Source organism: Lagopus leucura, unplaced genomic scaffold (genome assembly GCF_019238085.1).
Source record: "Lagopus leucura isolate 7727_CA_CO unplaced genomic scaffold, USGS_WTPT01 Super-Scaffold_100004, whole genome shotgun sequence".
NCBI classification, from domain to species: domain Eukaryota; kingdom Metazoa; phylum Chordata; class Aves; order Galliformes; family Phasianidae; genus Lagopus; species Lagopus leucura.
Genome location: NW_024962264.1, coordinates 39,669,108 through 39,689,979, shown reverse-complemented (window position 1 = coordinate 39,689,979; position 20,872 = coordinate 39,669,108). Strand labels below are relative to the sequence as shown.

The window sequence follows — 20,872 nt, the reverse complement described above, 5'->3', positions numbered from 1 at the left end:
ATGTTCTGTGATTTTGTGATTCTCACGGTTTCCTTTCTTACCCTTTTGTCTTCATCATTCTGATCGCATCTGCGGCTTTGCTTGGGGTAGGTTTTCCTCTAATAAGAAACTGTGATGCGAGAGCAGAAGCAGAGCTGGCAGTTCTGTGTTTCACACAGGTCCAGATAGGAGCTGTTGATCATTTTTTCACTCGTATTGCTCTCTTGAGGTCGGGCCATTTGCCAGGTTGTGGCTTTGAGAAGCAGTCAGATTCTGTCGCTTAGACCTGGCTTCGGCTGGTAGGAATGACACACTGAGCTGGCTGGGTCCCATTTTTTCTATCTGAATTGAAGCTTGAGCCATACTTTTTTCCACTCCTCAGTATCTTCCCATAAAGAATGTATCTCCCTTCCTTCTTTATTTTCTTTCTTTTCCACGTCCTTTTTTGTTTTCTTTCTTTTTCACAAACCATGTAACCACATCAGGGAATCACCTGGCTTGGCATCTGTCCCCTTTTGGCAGCTCAGTTCTTACCTTGATTTTCCTGCCGCCCTTCTTTCATATGGCTGCTGAAGCAAAGCCTATTTCCAAACTTGGCTTTCAGTCCAGAGTTGACTCAGATTTTATGTAGCCCTCAGCTTCACACCACCAGCAGCGCTTTGGGATGCTTTCCTGAACCAACTTTTAAGCTTTAACTTTGCAAATGCTTGCACATATATACATGCACTTGTATATATGCTTGCACATGTGGTTATGGGCTCTTTCACTTATGTACATCGTGCTGGGTGCTGTACCTCACTTTCAAGGCCTGTAAGTAAACTCTGGCACCTGCACTTCCCAGCTGTGTATAGTTACTGGTGCTACTGAAATCAGAAGACTTGTCTGGCTATTCCAGACTGAGCACTGAATACATAGATGTTCCAGGCCAACGTAAGCCTTTGCTTGAAAATCCCTGGTAGATGGCTTTGTACTCTTCTAATGTACCTACACAGGGCTCCCCAGAAAGGAATTAAGGCAATGTGTGTTTCACACCCCACACACTGGGATTGGTTCTGCTGAAAATACAAGGGTGCCTGACTGTAGATTCACAGAATCACAGAATGGTTAGGGTTTGAAGGGACCTTAAAGCCTACCCTTTTCCAAACCCCTGCTGTGGGCAAGGTTGCTACCCACCTGATCAGGCTGCCCAGGGCCCCACCCAACCTGGCCTTGAACACTTTGTTTAAAATCTTGGGATGCTGCTGTTTCATCCTTGGCAGTAGTTTGGGGGAATTTATAGGAAGAATACTGTAGCAGTGAAAGACATGCTGCATACTTTTCTGGAGTAGAAACGAGTGCTTAAATGTTTGTGGCAGTTCTCTAAGAATCTACTTTTTATTAATGATTGTATTTTCCTTACAGGGCCAAGGAATAAGGATCACTCTCCTTTAATTGAAATATGCCTGGTAACTCCGAACACTCATCCTAAAAACTGCTTCTACAGTTTTCTACTTTTTTTGCTTCATACAAAACAAGTTGTGTAAGTTTCTTGTTTCCTCAACAACAGTAAATCACTGCTTTATTTTCTGCACAATTGTTTTTGTATGGAAGCTGCTCTGCAGACTTTGTGTGTGGCTGAAAGTGGCGCTGCTGCTGCTGCAGCTGTTTGTAAAACAGAGTGTGCAAATGGAGCTGTGTTTGGATTTGGATCAAAGCACAGTTTTCTCCAGGTGCTTGCAGTGGTTTGGGATTAGCCAATGTAGCCACATGGCTTTTGAATAAGAAATAAGGCACTCTGCTCTCAGCCACTGCTGCACATCACAATCATCCCCATAGGTTTTGGTGCCAATATAAGGTCAAATCTCTATTTTGTACTCTATAGTCATGCACTTTGAATTGCAAACAGAGAGAACTGTAGTGTTCAAGTCATTTGTAGTGTTTATTTTTTGGCATGGTTCAAAAGAGATTGTGTAAATATCGGAAGATATGTTTGATTGCTTTCATTTTTTGTTTGCTTCTTTGTACTGTATTGAACATCACAAGTTGCCTTAATTATCACAGTGTTGAAATACTGGAAAGAAGATGGATGTAATATTTGTAGATCTCGGTTCTAAAGGAGAAGACAGCATTTATTTTGCTTTAAGGCTGCAATCTTCTCTGTTTCAAACTGCCACGTTGCTGATAGTCCTAGTGATTCCCCTGAGAGAAACTTCTTTGTTCCAGTTCCGTTCACACGCAGTCATTTAACAGTGTCTGACAGGTTCACCTGAGGGCCACATCCATACTATCTTTATTTGCTAAGAAAGCAGTTCTCTTTTGAACAAGAAACTCCATGGTCACTCAAAAAATGCAGTGACTTGTGAGTGTGTGTCCAGTGTTGCACAGACTGATGATTTGCTGACAGCAACTACTTTTTCTCAGTAAAAAAGAATTATGAACATGCAGATGTAACTAAACTACCATGTTCCTTGCCCAAAGTTTCAGTCCAGTGAAGCCTTTTGAGAAGCCTGTAAGCATAAGATCAAACCTAACTTATTTAATGTAAAAATTTCTGAAGGTGAAATGTTGAAAATTTAAAATCTAAATGCAAACCCCCAAAGCCTGTACTTAATGATTTGCCATGTGCAGGGTTTTCCTGTGCCTACTTCTAAATAATTGTCACGATAACAGGAAGAACAGAATTATTCACCAGTTTCCAAACTGGTGATGGAGAAGCATTCAAGCTATTTGTAAAGCTTTCTATTTATTTAGAATATAAACATATTTGTGTATGCATTATTCATTAGCTTTTTTTTTTTGCTCTTTTAAACTGAGTAAATCCTGAAAAGTTAATTTCTTCCATTCACCGTTAGAACAGAAAAGATCTGGTGGGTAGGCAGCACTGTGTGAAACATGGTGCAAATGGAATAGCACAGCTGTTGCACTCTCTTGTGAAGGAGATAGATGCTGTCAGCTTTAGTGCTCATTATGTTATTATAAAGTGAATCTTCAGCTGAGCACTTTGTAATTTTAAGCATTTACTGGGCTTTCTATTCGTCATATTCTATCACTATGTTTTTGTGCAGAATTTAGCTATTTTCATGATCTTTCTACATGAGAACCAAGTCTTTGGCTGTACTGATTCGTTTCACCTGGCAAAGTATTTTTTATTCATTTTATTTCATTTATTCATTTTTTCATTTTTTTTCCCCAGATTGTCATTTCCACAAGTAATTTGCAAAACGCAGGAATCAGCTACAGCTGTCCTTATAGGTGTGAGATTTTGTTTGACATTGCCCTCAGGATGAGATGCACTGCATGTACACATATAGGGACTGATGTAATATGGGTCTTCTCATTTATGTCATTGTTATGGAAATCTAATTAAAAATAATATTCTGACCCTTTTTAAGAGCTTGAAGTGCCCGACTAGAACTTGTAGCATGTAATCTTAAGTTTCTGCATTTCTGTCATTTGATTACAAGCCTTAACTTTTTGCTGGGATTCTGGCTAAATGCCTCTTATGGAAAATGGGTGCTTCTTCCCTGTTCCCTTTACTCAGTAATTTTGTGCATGTTACCAGTAGACCATCAGTGTTACAACAGTGCTTTGGACTGCAGGACAGCGCAGGTACCAGAGTAAGTTGTCCTCTGAGGCAAAGATGTGTATGGTACATTACAATATTAGCATTCATGTTTAAATATATTTGCGTGCTACCTTTTCTTATATCGGTGCTCAGAGTGAAGTTTCATGTTGCGGTTTACAAGACAGAGGTTTGCACACACAAACTCAGGGTTTACAGATTTACCCAGTGTACTTGAAGGGAAAAAATGCCTAGGAAACAAGTGCCCAGGATTTCAAAATGTAGTTGTTGGAGGAAAATTTTGTATGGTTTTTTGTTTTTTGTTTTTTTTTTAATTATTATTATTTTAATTGCCTGTAGAGATGAAAGCAATGACATGAGGTGATACCAACGGCTACTTTATTTTCTCAGGGGAGATTTCTTCAGTAGAATGTATCACTTTTAACGTCATACAATGTTTGCTAGGTTTTGTCTGTTACCAAATGGTGCCCATGCTTGCATGGAGGGGTGGGTTTTGTAGGGAGCTGAGCTGCCCAGCCCAGCCCAGCAAAGCCCTCCCACATTCTGGCTCTGGATCCCCAAGGAGATTCCTGAGGTCTTCCTGGGGCCATGATGGTTTTCGGCCTGACAGCACTATGTTTTGCTGAGCTGGGCTGGGAGCAACCAGTAACTTGCAGGGCCGAGCCCCTGGTTCTCCACACAGTGTGCACCCAGCCTGGGCTTAAGCCTGGCACACAGCAGATATTGCAGAAAAGACTGTTGGAAAAAAATCTGGGGATGTGGTGCTTCCCCAGGATAGCCAGGGGTGAGTTTCTCCTTCTGATGGAGCAATGCATAACTTCGTACCTTGGGTGAGAGGCAAGCCCTTGGTGTTGGGGCCTATAAGCTGCTTGTATTAGATGTTTCACAGTGCAGTCGCAGCACACTGCATGTGAAATTCAACAGGGAAAGGCCTGCCCACCACTTGGGTTCCCTTTTCCTGTGGCGGAGTTCAAGGCCTGTTGCAGCCATGAGTTTTAGGTCCAGTGGGACTGGAGTGATGTGTGAATGTGGCTCCGGTCCTTCACAGCAGGGTCGGTTTCGCTTGAGTAAAGTGAAATCCCTGGTGAATGATTTAAAATGTATTTATGGGTTGTGTGTGGTTTGTTGTTTTTTTTTTTTTTCTCCTGTCTGCATTCAAAGGTGCCTCTACTATTTAGTGCTGATGGCCAAAGTGTCATTCCTAGTTCTCATAAATTACCATTGACTTGTCACTACCCAAGAACACACACAGTACTTTAAAAATACTTGTGTTTTTTCCACTTTTCTCTGTGTTTTTTTTTTCTCCCCCACCCCTCTTTTTTTCCATTTTTTTCTTATTGTTCCCCTTCTTTTTAAGGGGATGGGTTATCAGTGTAAAGGTATTTAAAAGTGCACGTGTGAAGTAAGGACAGTGATTGCTAATAGAATGTGGGTGGTATGTCTGATGGAAGAGCAGTGAGTTATAAGGCAAACAGGAAAATGCTATGAAAGCGTTGTGTGGATAACATGGAAAAATAAAGCTGTAACTAGAGAAAAATGGACTCTGAGCTGCTTCCAATGTAGGCGACACTGTGGGAGCACGCAGCTGAAGCCAGGAGCAATCCTGCTGCTGAGTGCCGTGAGCCTGGGATGCTAGGGAAGCCGAGTGGCTCCGGGAATTGCACTACACGCCAGGGACACCTCGAGATGTCGGTATCACTTGAGAACAGACTGGTTGGAACTGCCGGATACCAAAGGTTGTAGTTGAATGAGTAAGCATTTGTATTTATGGGTTTGTTTTGTTTTGTTTTGTTTGAATGTTATGACAAATAAAATGTATTTTTCAGTAAAAGATACACGTCAAATGAGCCTACTTGGTCATATTTTTGCAGAGTTCCCTTTGCTGTCATGCAGAACAACTAATAGTGGCACTGTTTGTCAGAAGGTGTGAACAATAAAGAAGTTTTCAATGCAGAGCAAATTAAAAGCCCCACGCTCAGTGTTCCTGAGCTGTCACAGTGTCTGAAGTCTAGAGTATGTAAGACTCAAATTATATCATCCTTTATACTATATTTTAATATATGCATTTTATTGTGTATTTATATCTTTATAATCTTTTAACCATGTGCCTGAGATAGCTAAGGGAAAGCAGATTGTCACCTTATCATTTACAAGTAATACAGTCAGGTATCTGTTATGAATCTGCCATATCATTTCAAGACACCAAATCTGAAAGCACAGATTTGATGGTAAAACTGTGTTTTGGTGTTTCTAATAGTTCTCTCTCCCTTTCTCTGAGTTCTTTGAAATTTGCACCAGAGCCTTGTGTTCAATATAAATACCATCAGTGATGTAACTACTAATATGTAGCTAAGGATTCTTGTATGGACATATGGACATATAAATCAACCAAGTGAAGATGTAGACAAGAAGAACTGAGAGAAGGGGGAAACAGATTAGGGAAAGTGGAGCCCTGCAGCCGTGTCTCAGCAGGAGCAATCTGGGCGATCTTGGGCTGTCAAAGGGTGACCAGAAGAAAATCAAATGAAATGTGGGAGCAGAACAGAGAGAAGAGATGTCAATCACCTTCAAATGAAACTGCAAAGGGGACTGGGATTGTCAGCAGGAAAACCTGGGATCTGCTCATTTACTTTTCTCTAAGAAGAGTCACTGGAGCCTGATTGCCATGCAGCTTTGTGAGGTGCTCTTCCCATCACTGCTAGTTTTGGATAATAGGTGAGTCTTTTAAGCTGAAATCTCTAATAAACGGGTCAGAAATAGGTATGTATAGGGAAATGAACTCTCACTTGTCCTCAAGGAGCCCAGTCTTGTGGCCAGTCTTCATCAACCATCAATGCCTCTTGTAGTACAAGAATCCAAATGCTTCAAATTAATCTGACAAGTCAGGTGAAATATTTCTGGTATTTACAAGGGTTGGTGAAGAAAATCTTTGAGTTTCCAAATGGTCTTCAAAACATTGCTGGTAGTGATGAGTGATGAGACCAGAAGGTAGAAATGCAGTATTTGTTGTCAGAAGGAATGGGAATCACACAGGAGGAGAAGCGGTTCCCTGATGTTAAGGCTAAACAAGCAATGCGGGATAAAACAAATGGTGTGTTTTGGGGGAAGAGAAGCCTATTTCATGATTGCTATCATCTTGCATCGTCACTGTAGCAAACAAGCAATTGGCTTGGCAAACCCAAGCTGTATCCACCTGTTTGTTTCTGAAGTACCTATCATCTAGTTACCAAATTAGAACCTGACAGTGGAAATCCCAATACTGCAACTGCCCTGCTTTGCCTTGACCTTACTTAGACCAGGTACACATATCAAGTTGAAAATGCAACCTTGCTTATTCAGAACCCCTGTTTATTTTGCTATTTTTTAACAAATTCTTCTGTCTTCTAAAGTACATGGACACCGTATCATGCATTACGTGTGCTTAAATCCTAAAAATATCCATACCTGAGGGGTTTTCATTTCTTTCTGTTCTGTAATCTCTCTGTAGCCAGACAAACTGCACAAGGCGCCTTCATAAAGTAGAGCTGACTTCATCAGTAGCATGTTTCCTGGAAATCTGGGCTAAGTATTTTACAAGCTGCTGAATGTGTGTTCAGCTAGCATCATTCAGTGATAATTGATTCATTTTAATAAAATGATTGATATGATGATCATGTTCTCGCTGACAAAATAAATGGAAGATGCTGTCAGCTTGTCTGATTGCTATTCTGAGCTCATTCCTGTTTACACCTAGGCATTGGGTGTCCACTGTTGTCAAGAAAGGAGAAATCTTACTAGCAGTTTCTTATGATCAAGTTGTTTATGATTACAAAAATCATGTTTGGTCTTAATATCCATGAACGACCAAATGAAATGTTGGGTTAATTCATAATAATTCCCATGGATTTAAGTAAAAACCTGAACTGCATTTCATGTTGTGTTTATTTCATCATCTGGCACAGGAGAACAGGCTTCTCTTTGTTCTTACCGAATTTTTTGTTCCAACATTTCTCAGAGCCTTTTTATTATTATTTAATGGAAGAAATGTAGCCTCCATCTTGGAGGAAGTCTGCCTTCCAAACCAATGATCTTCCAGTGTTGCTCTGTGCACAGGATGTTTAGGAGTGGAGGAAGAAACTGAATCCTGAAATTCAAATACTTTTTGAAGAGTATGTGAAAAATATCTTTAAAAATTATTAGTCCTTCAAGATCCCAGGGAAAAGTTTCACAGTCTCTTTTTTCAAATGAGTTATTTTTGGAATTATTATTCCAATTCCTGAATTATTATTATTTTGTTCTGTCCGTGGCTTTTTACTGGTAAGGACTGAGCATTAGCTCTTCAGTATACTTCAGCATAAAATAATCTTCAGTTGTTACCATTACCAATTATTTAAAAGTACATGTAATAGGTTGTTAAAATGTGTGTTATATATTTGCCATTTACGCTCCAGGGTTTGATAAGCATCCATAGCCTTTGCTGTGGTTATAGCCCTAAGTGTGTTTTCTCTTCAAATGCTGGATTAAGCAATGTATTAATTTCACCTTATTTTAGAGGACCATCAGTTTTGTTGTTTCTGTAGCTATGGAGTCCACGTAAGTAAACCATTGCCTTCCATTACCCAGCTGTTGGACTAAGACCCTTCTGGCATCCCCATTATGTCCAGCTGTTAGGGTCAGATAACTTCAGACACAAATTGCTGCCGTACCCAGGAGTAGCCACGAGGATGTTTATCACTTCTGAAAGAGTAGAACGGGCTCCATATAATTTAGTTTTGAGGGATGCAGTTAAAGGTGTAAAAGACCCCAAATTACCTTTTCAGGCTCATCATCCTAAGAGCTGCTTTCAGAAATGCAGATGAGCCTGCAATTTTTCAAGAAGCTGTAACTGAGGGTCAGAGAGTAAATAGAAAAAATAAAACGCACAGATCAGAATGTCCAAGAGATTTAACGTATTTCTGTCAAGCAGACCTGTGCATGCTCATTTGAGAGAAAGGCAAACTTGATGTTGTTGAGGCATACTTGGCCATGACTGGATTGACTTTTGTAATCAGAAAATACTTTATCTCTGGTAAATGTTGACACGGAGATAGGTCACACCTGCCTGCTCATCTGGGCGCAGTCAAACAGGCACCTCCAGCATGTGGTTCATCCTGCTTGGGGTCTACACCACCCTCTGGACCTGCCACCATCTTTTTGATTGTGTTGTTGTGCTCTATGTGGTGGGGAATGAAATAGTTTCTATTGCACCATCAAAACCACTCCTTCCCAATGGGAGTGTATCCCACCCCAGAAGGTAACAGACAAAACCGCGAATGAAAGCAAAGCAATTTTTTTTATACTGTATTTTTTGCATGTTTTATTTATGTTTTGACTAGAGTTGTGTCAGCATGGTCAGGAAAGACAGCAAGCAACTCATCCATCCCATTTATACTTTGATCTCTGCAGGTTGGGTACTCTTGTCTTTTACAGCATGAAAATACTTGAGATCTTTTTCTTATTCTTGTAATACATTATTTTGTCATGGCAACCCATTGCTTTTTGTTTTCTTCTGGCTTCTTATTTTATTTTTTGTCATGAGCACTCACACATCTTATCCTATAAAAATTAAATCAGGTGGATACTGGGATATTCTTTCTTAATCTGCAACACTGTTGCAAATGTAAAATGTATGTTTTTCCCCACAGTTTTTATGAAGCTGCTGCTGGAACAAACAAAAAGGTACTAACATAAGTCATTTTATTTGGATAACTTGTATGAGTAGCAACAACTACTTTACATTCAAATATGAACAGCTTACATAGAATAAAAAGTGTTGTCTCTGCCCAGGTTTTCCTACACTATGCATTCAAAACGGATTTCTTTCAGGACTCTTTCTTTCACATAGTTCAGAATTGCCTCTGGGTGCTCGTTCTCTGAGCTATGCGTGGCTCAATTACATACAACAATGTACATTTTCAGAAGGTAACCTTGGAGAGCAGTTGGCGTCAGCTTAACTCTGCTCCTGGTGATAAGTACAGAAATTATACCATTGATTTCAATTGGAACAGAATTAAGGCAACTGTAAGTACTTTTGGAAACGTTACCACACATTTTTAATCAATTGTGTTTAACTATAGCAGTTAATTAAAAAAAAAAAAAAAAAAAAAAAAAAAAAAAAGATAAATAATAACAAGCAAGTTCTGACCACTTTAAAAAAAAAATAGACTTTTAAAATCATGTAAATTAAAACCCATTTTGTTGTAAACAGACACTACTGAGTAACCAGGAATTCATGGTTCCATCTGGATGTTAACTCTATTTCAATATCAACAAGGATTGGTCATAGGCCTAAAACACCTAAATATTTTCAAACATATTCATAAATAATCAGTCTTTACATATCATAATTTTTCTTACTGCATGTCAAAAACATGGACTTCTGCTGTACTCCCTAAAAAAAGAAAAATGAGCAATTATCTTTGCTTTTGGCACAAAAAGTACAAATAAAGAACTACCAAATTAGTCTTTATTTGCCCTACCTTTCTTTTTCTTTTTTTTTTTTTTACAAAAGTCTTAAATATAGTTTATTATGTAAACACTGTGCACACACTGGGAGACTGATCCTGGCCTGTTGAAATCAATGGCAAATTTCCCATTACCTGCAGTAGTGCAAGATCAAGCTCCAAGTTAGTACGGTACATACAAGCGTAAGTCATCGACTGAGCCATGGATTCAGGACACCAAAAGCTCAAGGTGCCTGTTTCAAAACCAGCTGCTTGAGGAATCAGATGCAGTGCTGAAAACCTTCCTGCACATGTTGGAGTTTTCTTGATGGAGAGGGTATTCACAACCTTCCAATGTTTCTGCTTTCCCTCTCCTTGCAGTGTACCGTCTGCCAGAGGGTAGGCTTTCATACTTGGTCACAGAATGCCTGTGAAGATACAATGTGGTGGTCTGGCATTAGCAAATTTATGCAAAACTGTGCCCTGTAGGTGAGGCTAGAGACAAATACTTCATGTACAAAGTTACACTGCCACAATGTATGGGTATAATCCAACGATGTTTTAGCATCTGTAGACTAAGACACTTAACAGATTCTTAGGATTTCCTGGACATCCTCAAGTCTGTTAATTCCTCTCAGGCTTACCACCTTTTGGATAAGAAAACACTGTATGGAAATCCGGCAGTAAATGTTATTGCCTCTAGGCAAAAGGCTCAGTAAATGCCTCTATTGCCTCTAGGTCTTAGCAAATAGGGATTAGGAAGAGGTAGTAACCCAGGCTTCTCACATGGCAGAGCAGCTAGTACTTTTTGGCTACTGGAAGGCATCTTTCACCTTATCATCCGGTTGTTTAGATCTCAGGAAAGTTGATGCCATAACAAAATAATACAGCACACAACAGTTACGAGGTCTCAACACATGAGGCATCGTTACTGATGCTAATAAATAGCAGATCATAAATTCAAGCTGGTTTATGGCTATGCACTTGCTCTCTCACTAGTGGAAAAGAGAACTACTGCCAGCACTGTTTCCGGTCACCATCACAACTGATCATACTCTAGGGACCAGTGTCCTTCACATCAATTAGCTGATTTGTTAAACCAAAGTAGAAAACTGGATACAAGTGCATATTCAGAGCAAGGTCAGTGATCTTCTCAAAAGTCTTCCTGAATCCCAGAGGTGAGGGACAGGGAAGAACAGGTTAATAAGAAGTTGGTGTGTATGAGAGTCTGCATTGCACCTGCTTATGTGAGGCTGAAATTTGCCCTCTGTTGTGTATCTCCCATGGCTGCAAACACCAAAAATTCCAGATTGAGCAGCTGGTTGGAAGGACACCTCATAGATCATATCTGTTAGTTCTTACCTGAAAGGAGAGCCAACTCTGTCCATCTGCATACAGACTAAGAAGGGGTACTGTGAAAACTGCACCGTGGAGATAAAGTCTAATGCTGTTTCAATTTCCAAAGTGGTTTCCATACCAGTTTTTAGAAAGAAGGAATCCACTTCAGCATTACCAGCTACAAACATGGCTATCCTGCAAATAAATTCAGGCATTGCAATTAATTCAAAATACATCATTAAGGAGAAATTGCAAACACTCTAGCATCCCTACACTAAATCTGCCCTCAGAGGAGCCTGTTTCAGGTAAATATATATAAATTTAGAAGAGATTGGTAGGAACTGGCATTTCCCAAGTGAAGGGGAAAAGAGAACTACCAGTGTTCTCCATACGCATAACTGCTCTTTAATTTCATCTGAAAGGTCTTTTATATTTACATTTTTCTCATTGTAACTACCAGAGCTGAGGAGCATGAACTTCACAGAGCTACAGCACCCACTGGGGGGTATCTCACCGGTTCTTGACATTGGTTTTGGACTCCCTGTACCACAGGCTGAACTCCATCCCTCCTGAGATGTCAATGGCCAGGCCCCCTTGGAAGTCTGCACTTGCTCTAGGTCCGGATTGCAGCTGGAACTCCTGGAGGTGTGAGGAAGCACAGGTATATCCCTGTTACTGGCTGCAGACCTTAGTGGTTTCCATCCTGCCTTCTGTACTACTGCCAGCAGGCTCTGCTGGGAGGCCAGCTCACACAGAGCAAACTCCTCTCTGCAGCCCCAGCACTGATGCAATGTAGTGTGGCTTTTTCAGCACGCCCAAAGGTAGTATGAATTACAGCTTCAGCGGCTAGTTGGCCAAGGCCGTAAGTTAATGCACCTTATTTGCATTTAATGCATTTTCCATCAACCATCAAGTATGATTATATCTTCTTGAAGCCTCTGTGACTGGATTGGAAACCTACCATGTGCAATCAGTTTTGAAGCAACTATAGCTCAGGGAGACAGCAGCTTACTACTTTCAAATTTTGACACACAGACAAGATTTGAAAATTCACTTTGCTTGGAAACCTAACTCACTTTATATAGTTGTTTTGCTTCACTAAGAACTAGTGGATTAATTCACTGTTTTACAAGAACCACTAATTCAGAAAAAGTTCATTCTGATCATGTCCCTCACATACAAGGACACTGCTTCCTCCCTGCCAGCTGGCTGTCATCCCAGATTTTGTGTGTCTGTAGCATTCCCATCACCTGAAGGCATTTGCAGGTGTGTGAATACCTAATTTCCTCCCTCTTTTTGATGTTCAGGCACCTTGAAAGTCTCTCTCCTCCTAGCTACCCAGTAGCTTAGTGGTTTCAGCTAAAGCTTTCCTAAGGTTCAAGAAAGAAGCAGGTAGACAGTCTGTCATCCAAACCCCTACAACAGGGAGTAGCAGCTGGTGAGGCCTTATTCAATATTGAAGTTTTCCTTCTATAATCAAGGACTTTCAGAACTGCGGTAGTTGTCATAGTTACTTTTCTTTTTAGGATAAACAATCAGTCTCTTTGGAAGAACCAACTTAGTAGTCAGTTGCTGCTGAAGTGGGCTTGAGATTGAATACAGGAATGTAGTTGGCTGGCTGTTGCTTACAAATCAGTATGACCATGCTTACTGGAGACATTGTATGCTCTCACTTTTTACTTTTGCACAGGTAAAAACCATGGCTTGGGAGTATTGTCCTTCCAAAAGCAAAGGCTGTTTTTCTACATATTGGAAGTAGGGAAAGAATACTTTCTGAGTTAATTAAAAAATCCTTGTTAGTCTGTTTAGATACGGCAAAAAGCACTGCTTTATTTTACTTCTCTTTTAATAAGGATTGAATTGGTCAGTAGTTGTTAATGAGTGAGGTAGGTAACATAATACATTCTGACAGAGATGCATATGCACAGCCAGAGGAGCAGATATTTTAAAATACATTGTCAAATTGCACCTAAGAATATAAGAGTACAACTGGCTTGGAATGCTACACAACTTGAGTCTTTAAAGGCATTAAATTCCCCAGACCTTCATCTAGAGTGAAGTCAAGTTTGTCACTGAAACTAGCAATGAATCCAGGCAGCACTGTTCTTATGTTTTACTAGTTCATCTGTGTCCTAATTTAGAGGTCAGTGCTATCCTTTATCTCGTGTGCAAACCCAGGCCAGGCTGATGGGAGGTGTAAATCACAGGGACCTAGCTTTGTGCATTGGTTACAGTGGAAAATGTCACCTGAAATATTGGAATTGGTAGTTAGTTGCTGTTTAAAATGCTGATATACTTTATTTCAGTAAAAAGTTTCTTTATATTTTGTACTGATGGCTCTACTGCACAGAGACTGCTGGAAAAGGCACCTCTTTGGGACCTGGCTATCTTCCACTGCAGTCTGGCTTTTGAATGGTTTCTCTGACCTATTAATAAAGTATTTAATTTCTCTGTGTCTTTGGCAAGTGTGTTGCCTAGGAGAAATATTAACACTGCTAAACTTAATGCAGGTAACTTTGGAGTCTCAAATACAGTTTTATGAGAGTTGTTTATTTTATAGAGGCAATAATAGCTTTTGGACTGTTATTCTTAGCTGCCAGACTGTGCTGTGAGAGCTAGCAATGGTTGTAAAACACTATCTAGAGTTATGTGAGGAAAAGATGTTACAGACAGTGGGCAGGAGTGTAAAATCTTGGAAATCACCTCTCCATGAAGTGTGCCTACCAGGATTACTGCAGCTGTAAAGTTAAGGAGGAACTTATTTAATAGATTTTACAGCACTGTAAATATAAATCAGTTTTGGTCTTGCTGTGCAAAATGATCCTCACAAACATCAACAGGAAGGCAGCACTTTTCTAGTATTTAGAAGTAACTTTTCTCAAAAATCATGCTGCAATGTTGCAACAACAACAAAGTATTAAATAAGTTATTTTCGAACAATTCAATGTCTCTGTTTTTAAGCTCAAGTCTTGGCTTCCAAGCCATCCTTTTACTCCTTGGTTTCAACTGCACTGTCCTTACCTTCTGTATGTTTTTTGGCCTGCGCTGAAATCAATGCTGTGGCCAGCTGTGGCATGCTGAGTTGTGGTATCACAGAGCAAGCCCTTTTCCACATGCCTGCTTTTCATCTCTGATAGAAGATAAATCCACATTTGTCTTGGTTGCATATAGTTTATAGAGTTTGAGTTTGTAAAAAGGCTTGTATGCTGGCGAGGGTAAATGGAGGCAGTACTCAACTATCAAGAAGCTAGTTTTACTATGGCTCTCTTGCACTGTTTTTCCTCAGTTCCAGTATTATGTCATATACACTTCCAGCCTAACAGTGATTTCTGGTTCAGCTGTAGTCATGCTTAAAGGATTTGCCAGGTAGAAGCATTTCTAATGAAGCTTAACTGGGCTATATGTAACAGTCCAAACACAGTTGATGTTGATGCTGTTCTGGAATGTCAATGTTAAACCGTTCTTAGAAAAACACATTATGTTTAAAGAGTTACTCAGTCCAAAGCTGTGTCCAATGGTATTTTAAACAATTTTTGCCTTTGTGGGGCTAGAGGAAAGAACAAGTGCCTTTCTGGTTGTAAATGCTCGCTTTTAGTTGTGTCCACTGATTGAATCCTAAGAGACCTAGGCAGCAACCATGCTAGTGTCAACTGAAGGGAGAAAGAAGGGTGGGATCCTATCTAATCATGGTGCTGCCCAGAATTCCAGAGAGTCAGTGGCTGATCGAAAATGATACACTCTGATATTGCTAAAAATGGCACACAGTCCCAGCACTGATGTGCTCCAGACTTTTATGAGGTTCTCTGAAGATGAAGAGTGAACAATCTGCTAGCTGGCAGAGCTCTCGGGGTGTTCAGCCAGCTGATTCTGCCAGAGTATGTATGGAGCTTGATGCATGCACAGCAGATGGAAAGATTTAGTTCTGTAAACACCATGCTCATATGATCATCTTTCTCATCTCTGCAGCCTGTTTGTTAAACAGGCCATGATAAAGATTTGACCCATAGTCTGTGTGAGATTGCTATTGGAATGAGCTTTAGTTTGACAATTTTTGTGTTACCTGGGAAGCTCTCTAGACTTATGATACCCTTGTAAAGTGGCTGAGCTGGGTTCAGGATAAGGGAAGATGTTATGTGCAGGGCATGTTTATGTGTCACTTTGATTGGAGTGGATTTTCTCTTCATCTGCTTTTGGCATTTTCTTTTGCCAAGAATTAAAGGGGAACCAACAGCCATCTGCCAGGTAACAAGGTCATATCTCTGCACTTTGGCATGTAAGTTGTATTGCCAGTAATAGCCCCAAAGTCAAGCAGTTCTTTGAATACCCCAGTTTGTGGAGTGAAGTTTGAAACATTTCTTGAGCACAGTGTTACAGTTAAATCTACAAGTTCTAAGGTGACACTTGTTTGGAACGAGCAGAAATATCAAACCAAATTCTGGCACTGCACTTTAACATGTCTAGACGCTTCGTCCTCCAATAATATTAGATGTGGTTGGTTATATTTGTATATGAGTCTATATTTAAGTGTAAAAAGAACAGATCATTTGGGGTGACAAATATACAAAAACTCAGTAATACGCATTTTAATTCTTGTTTTAGCCTGGCTGTAAGCATATGAAATTTGTACCTCGAAACAATGTTCTTTGAAGGTGAGTTAGCTGGGAAAACTGGACTACCGGTGATTCATTAATTCATGACCTGACAGTTATTGCCTCATTGCACATAAGATCTTTGGACAATTTTTGAAGAGTAAAACTTAGAGTAAACAAGAAACTGTTGGAGAGGAGACAACAGCTGATAGGAATATGAGTTTTCTACTCTAGCATTTTCACAGTTGGATTTGGTTTTAGTCAGTGTTACTGTGTTTTCTAGAATGATATCTGTTCTCACCATTGTCCTAGATAGCTTTTTATGTAGTTTCATTCTTGCCTTTCATATTTATAATTTTTCTATTTCTCCCATATAAGAGAAGCCTACATAGCACTGATCAGATTTATTGACAATGGAACGGGAAAATAAGATGCTCTATGTGAAAGACAGAGCATTTCTTTTTAAGAGACAGAAAAAGAAGCAAAAACATGCTATTAGTACCTGCGAGTAGTCTGTCAGGAGGATAAGTCCTTTCACGACGCTAATGGGATCTCCAGTTGCTGAGAGCATTTTAGACATTAAATCACCATAGCCTTGGAAAAATGTAACTGGCCTGAGTTGGATATCAAACAAAATGGCTGACATGCCAGCAAAGGAGTCCAGGTTTTCCTCGCCTTCATCAGGAGTTGCAGCTATTATGGTCTCTAGACCTTGAGCTTCAATCACCACCTAAGAAGTAACAGTGGTGCAGAATCAATGAAAGCACTCTGCCTAACACAGGCTAATAACAACCATGCATGTTTTCTTAATATCTATAAGCCTAACTCTAATTTCTTTATTTGTAGACTAAAAATTATGAGGTTATGACTTATGAGAACAAAGTGTAGCAACTAGAATAATGGAAAATGAAATAATCTCACTGCCCACAAGTGCAATCTTAATTTCCTTTCAATCACATTTTCCTTTATATATGTATATGACCATTTTCCACACACATGTCATAGACACAAAAATTTTTGGTGCAATTTTTGTCCTGTAGAAATGTAGGAGGATTATAATATTGAAGGCACTTTCCAACATTTATAAAATGCCAAAATGGAAATATCTCACTTGATATCTCACTTATCTCTTTGATTCAAAGGGACTTATTATTGTCTGCTGCAATTTTTTTCCCTTTAGTGGACAGTTATCTGGTCACTGCAGCAAACTTTATAGTCTTAAGTGTTAACTGAATTAATTAAGGAGTTCTAAGAATAAGCCCACATATGGGCTTATTTTTTTGAGAACAGTGTGGCTGTTACCTGTCCAGCATGAAGTTGAGCATTTCTGTCAAAAACATGGATGTTCAAGTTGCTTCTTCTTAAAATGCCAGAGCCTGAGTAGAGGATGTCTAGGCTGTACGTGGCTGATATATCAGGACCACCTTAATGAAAAAAGAAAGAAGCTACCTGTGACTAAACTAGTGGATTAATCAGATGTTTGGGAATAAAAGCAGGGTTATGAGACAGTTTCCTGGTTACATACGTGTAATATAGCCAGAGTAAGCAGAGGAAGATCCTGACTTGGAGAAGCGCTCATAGTTATGAGCACACATGTCCTTCAGAACTTTCCGAACTGTTTTGCTGTAGTATTTTGAAACAAACAAACAAATAAGAACATAGACACAAAAAATGATATGATAATTCTAACAATATACTACTCTTCTTCAGAAACATAAAATCTAAGAAAGCATCTTTCCTACTGGGAAATTCACTCTCTCATTTTCCCATGAAAGGAAATTAAACTTATGCCTCTAAGTCTCTCCTAACTCAGAGCTTCTTCTCCAATTCGAGCTACTCTTGCAGTCATAGATAGAAAGACAAGCAAATGAAGGTCTTGCTTGTTGAGCAGAAGAGATATTTTGATTATTTTCTTTCTCCTACTTTGATGTTTATATCTTTTCTTGTTCATTGGTTCTAAAAGCAAGTGTCCCACCAAATGGACAGAATTGCAATCAACAGAAGTTTCCTACAGCAATGCAAGTTAGATGCATAATTCTATTTTGTACCTCTGAAAATGGAACTAGCTGTTAAATTAATGTCATTGAAATGCACAAGTTTATTCTGAAATATCCATTCTAAAAGTGGCACAGACGTCAATTCTTTTATTCTGCCTTTAAATTTTAAAGGAGTAACTAATAAGAACCTGTGTTTTTCACGTGTCTGCAAAGATGTAAGAAATAAATGTATTTATTTAAACAGAATTTAATGTACCTTGAAGGCTTTTCAAGCTGAAGTATATCTTGGATTATGGAGAGCATGTACTTGTTCATTTCCAGAGGCAGTTCTCCTATGGAGAGCAGGATGTTTTTCACTTCCATGTAGGATGGGTTACTGTTCAAGATGACAGCAGCTGCAGTGGTTCGCACTGTCTTTTCATAGACTTTACGATTCTGGTGGTATATCCTATTCATTGTTTTCCTCACCTGGGGAGGAAGTAGATTGTTCAGTCAGTGCTCAACTCACATAGATGACTGAGCAAAGTAAAGCTTAGAATCTCATTTAGAATATCGTCTTAAGCTTTGTTTATAGCTAAGGCTAATATATTAGGATATATTTTCAGCTCTCCATTCTTCATGGCCCTTTTGGAACGCATGAGACATGTTCAGCTCAGTGACCAAATGGAGAAGTGGATATCTGCTATGCTCTCTCAGCTGAATTCAAATACAGTCTTCTACACTAAGACAGCAGGACTGTAAATAAATGGGAGTACTAAGATCAAAATACTACGTCAGTAATAAGATCCAGAGAAAGACGTACTTGACTGTTAAGGAAAGATGTATTAAAATAAAAAAAAATCCTGCAATGTTCACTTTCTTGTTTGCACTTGTGGTGGACCTACATCCCTGACAAGTTTATGAGTCATCTTTGTTACATGGAGAGCCATGTGGCCTCTGATATGTGCAGTGCCAGGGCAGCACCCTCACAATTCCAGCAGATATGAAATGGACTGCAGGGTAACGCAGCAAAAGCAGGACTGCTGCTATTTTGAATCGTCTTTCTCACCATTGTGGGCTGCAGCTATTTCACTCTTTTCACAGATCATCTATTCTCCTGGGTAATGTGAAAGCAAAAGAGCATGTTCCTATCTGTCTCTAAGGTCTTCTGCATGTCACAGAGGAGGCAGAGGCAGCTCCCTTGCAAAGGAAGCTCCAATTTGCCCTGTAGATTTCCTCCCACCTTTAATGGTTGCATCTGACTCTGCAACCAAAGGCTAGTAGCACTGGTAGGCTGCAAACTGGGGTTTAGCAAACAAAAATGCACAAAGTTTTCTGGCTAGAAATGAAGCACGTGTAATAATTTCCCAGCAAAGAGAAACATATGTGGGGTCATCTTTAAGAGTGAAACTGACAAATGTCTTCTGTTAATTATACTTTCATTAATGCAGTCTCTTGCACTTCTTTTCTTGGGCAGTATATTTCCTTACCTCGTTGGTGAGAAAAGAAGGATCGTATCTCTGTAAGGTGGTAACAGCAGCATTGCTGATGTGCCCTTCTTCTGACTCTGCGTACTTCAGAAGCAGTGGAATTGCTTCGGGAAGGAGTGCGTTCTTCAGTGCCAACAGGTACATCCTCACATTCTCATCTTTCTTAGGCTTTTCCAACCTACCTAGAATCAACTTTTTGGCTTCTACAACAGCCTAAAGAAGATAAACAGCGTGTTTTAAGTGGTTGTCATAACTCCAGCTCCTTCCCCCTGAAAAACAGGAGCAGCAGAGCTGACAGGCTAGGCAGAGAGTAAAAGTTTTGTTAAACAAGGGAAAATTGGGAATAATCCACAGGAATTGGAAGATATTAAAGTAAAAAGCTGGCAAAACAGATGGTTAAAAAAAATTACTCTGTTTCTTAAACTCCGGAATTTATAGGCTTATTTTAAAACAGGGAGGAATATGCTGCACGTGTCCCTCATGCTCTCCCAGTAACACTGGCAGGGTCTGTTCATGGGTGCTGCAGACCAGAATTCAGCCAACAGCAAACAGCAAATATTTACCGGAAGCTTGCAGCCTTCTCTGTCACACAGCTTTCGGATGAGTGCTCCCATGACAATGACAACAGTTTCTCTGATTTCTTCATTCGCAATATCACCCTTGAACTTTGACTGTTAGGCAAAAGCAACACTGTTAGTCCGCTGTTGAAGTGTGAACCACATGACACAGGCTGACTGTGGGCATTAGTGCAATACAGAGGCAGTGATCACTAATGTCCTGGGCTCAGGCTAAGTAGAGCACTGGGCTGTCATTACATATAATAATTGAGTGCCCTTTTTCCCTTCAGCTGTTTTTTTTAGTATCTCAAACAGCAGAATTCACTTTGAGGCCTTGTTTTGCTTTGATTTTTAGAAAAGGAATGTTAAACGGTGGCAAGATTTGTTAAGGCTTTTCATTTCTAATTGTTCTGCTAACACTCAGAACAATATTTGTTTTCCAAGTAGTAGATGCTGGCAATATTTTACAAAGTAAATTGACTTTTTGTCTGGATTTTACAAACTGTATGTGTTTCCACGATATATGTTCCTGGTACGCTTCGAGGAAACCCTGGAAGGGGTAATGAGGAAAACTGGAAGCAGTCCTTCCTTCCCTTCCCCCTTTGACAGGGTTGAGGCTCAAAAGTAATAACTTCATTGTGTTTGTTTCGACACTGGACTTACAGTTAAAGTTCTCAGGAGCATTTCACTGGGGTGAGAAGCAAATCCACAGGCATATAGGAATCGCTCCTGCAGGATGGAAGTGCTTGCATCCTTAAAGTCAAGAAACTCCAGTATGGCTTCCAGTGATGCTGGTGTCTGAGCAGAGGTTACGGCATCCACTATCTGTGGACTACAAAGATGTGGAAATTAACATATCATTATAATGACCTAGAAAAGACTGAAAGGACTTTGCTGCATACGGAAATAAGTTAATGTGC

At 39.8% G+C, this 20,872-nt stretch overlaps 2 protein-coding genes across 2 annotated transcripts in view; one reads left to right on the top strand and one right to left on the bottom strand.

Moving 5' to 3' along the window:
- The window catches only part of CUNH4orf54 (chromosome unknown C4orf54 homolog), a 6,731-nt gene extending 5,321 nt beyond the window's left edge, over positions 1-1,410 (top strand). Inside the window, exon 4 of the mRNA XM_042870660.1 lies at positions 1,381-1,410. Within this exon, the coding sequence (XP_042726594.1) occupies positions 1,381-1,410 (30 nt within the window). The remainder of the gene's footprint in view (positions 1-1,380) is intronic.
- Positions 1,411-8,833: 7,423 nt separating this feature from the next.
- Positions 8,834-20,872, bottom strand: part of LOC122180043 (microsomal triglyceride transfer protein) — a 28,937-nt gene continuing 16,898 nt past the window's right edge. The window contains exons 9-18 of the mRNA XM_042871440.1: positions 20,616-20,784; positions 19,959-20,066; positions 19,396-19,608; positions 18,183-18,394; positions 17,455-17,552; positions 17,232-17,353; positions 16,432-16,659; positions 11,855-11,979; positions 11,365-11,535; positions 8,834-10,430 (exon numbers count right to left, since the gene is read on the bottom strand). Of these exons, the coding sequence (XP_042727374.1) occupies positions 10,262-10,430; positions 11,365-11,535; positions 11,855-11,979; positions 16,432-16,659; positions 17,232-17,353; positions 17,455-17,552; positions 18,183-18,394; positions 19,396-19,608; positions 19,959-20,066; positions 20,616-20,784 (1,615 nt within the window). The 3' untranslated portion in view covers positions 8,834-10,261. The remainder of the gene's footprint in view (positions 10,431-11,364; positions 11,536-11,854; positions 11,980-16,431; positions 16,660-17,231; positions 17,354-17,454; positions 17,553-18,182; positions 18,395-19,395; positions 19,609-19,958; positions 20,067-20,615; positions 20,785-20,872) is intronic.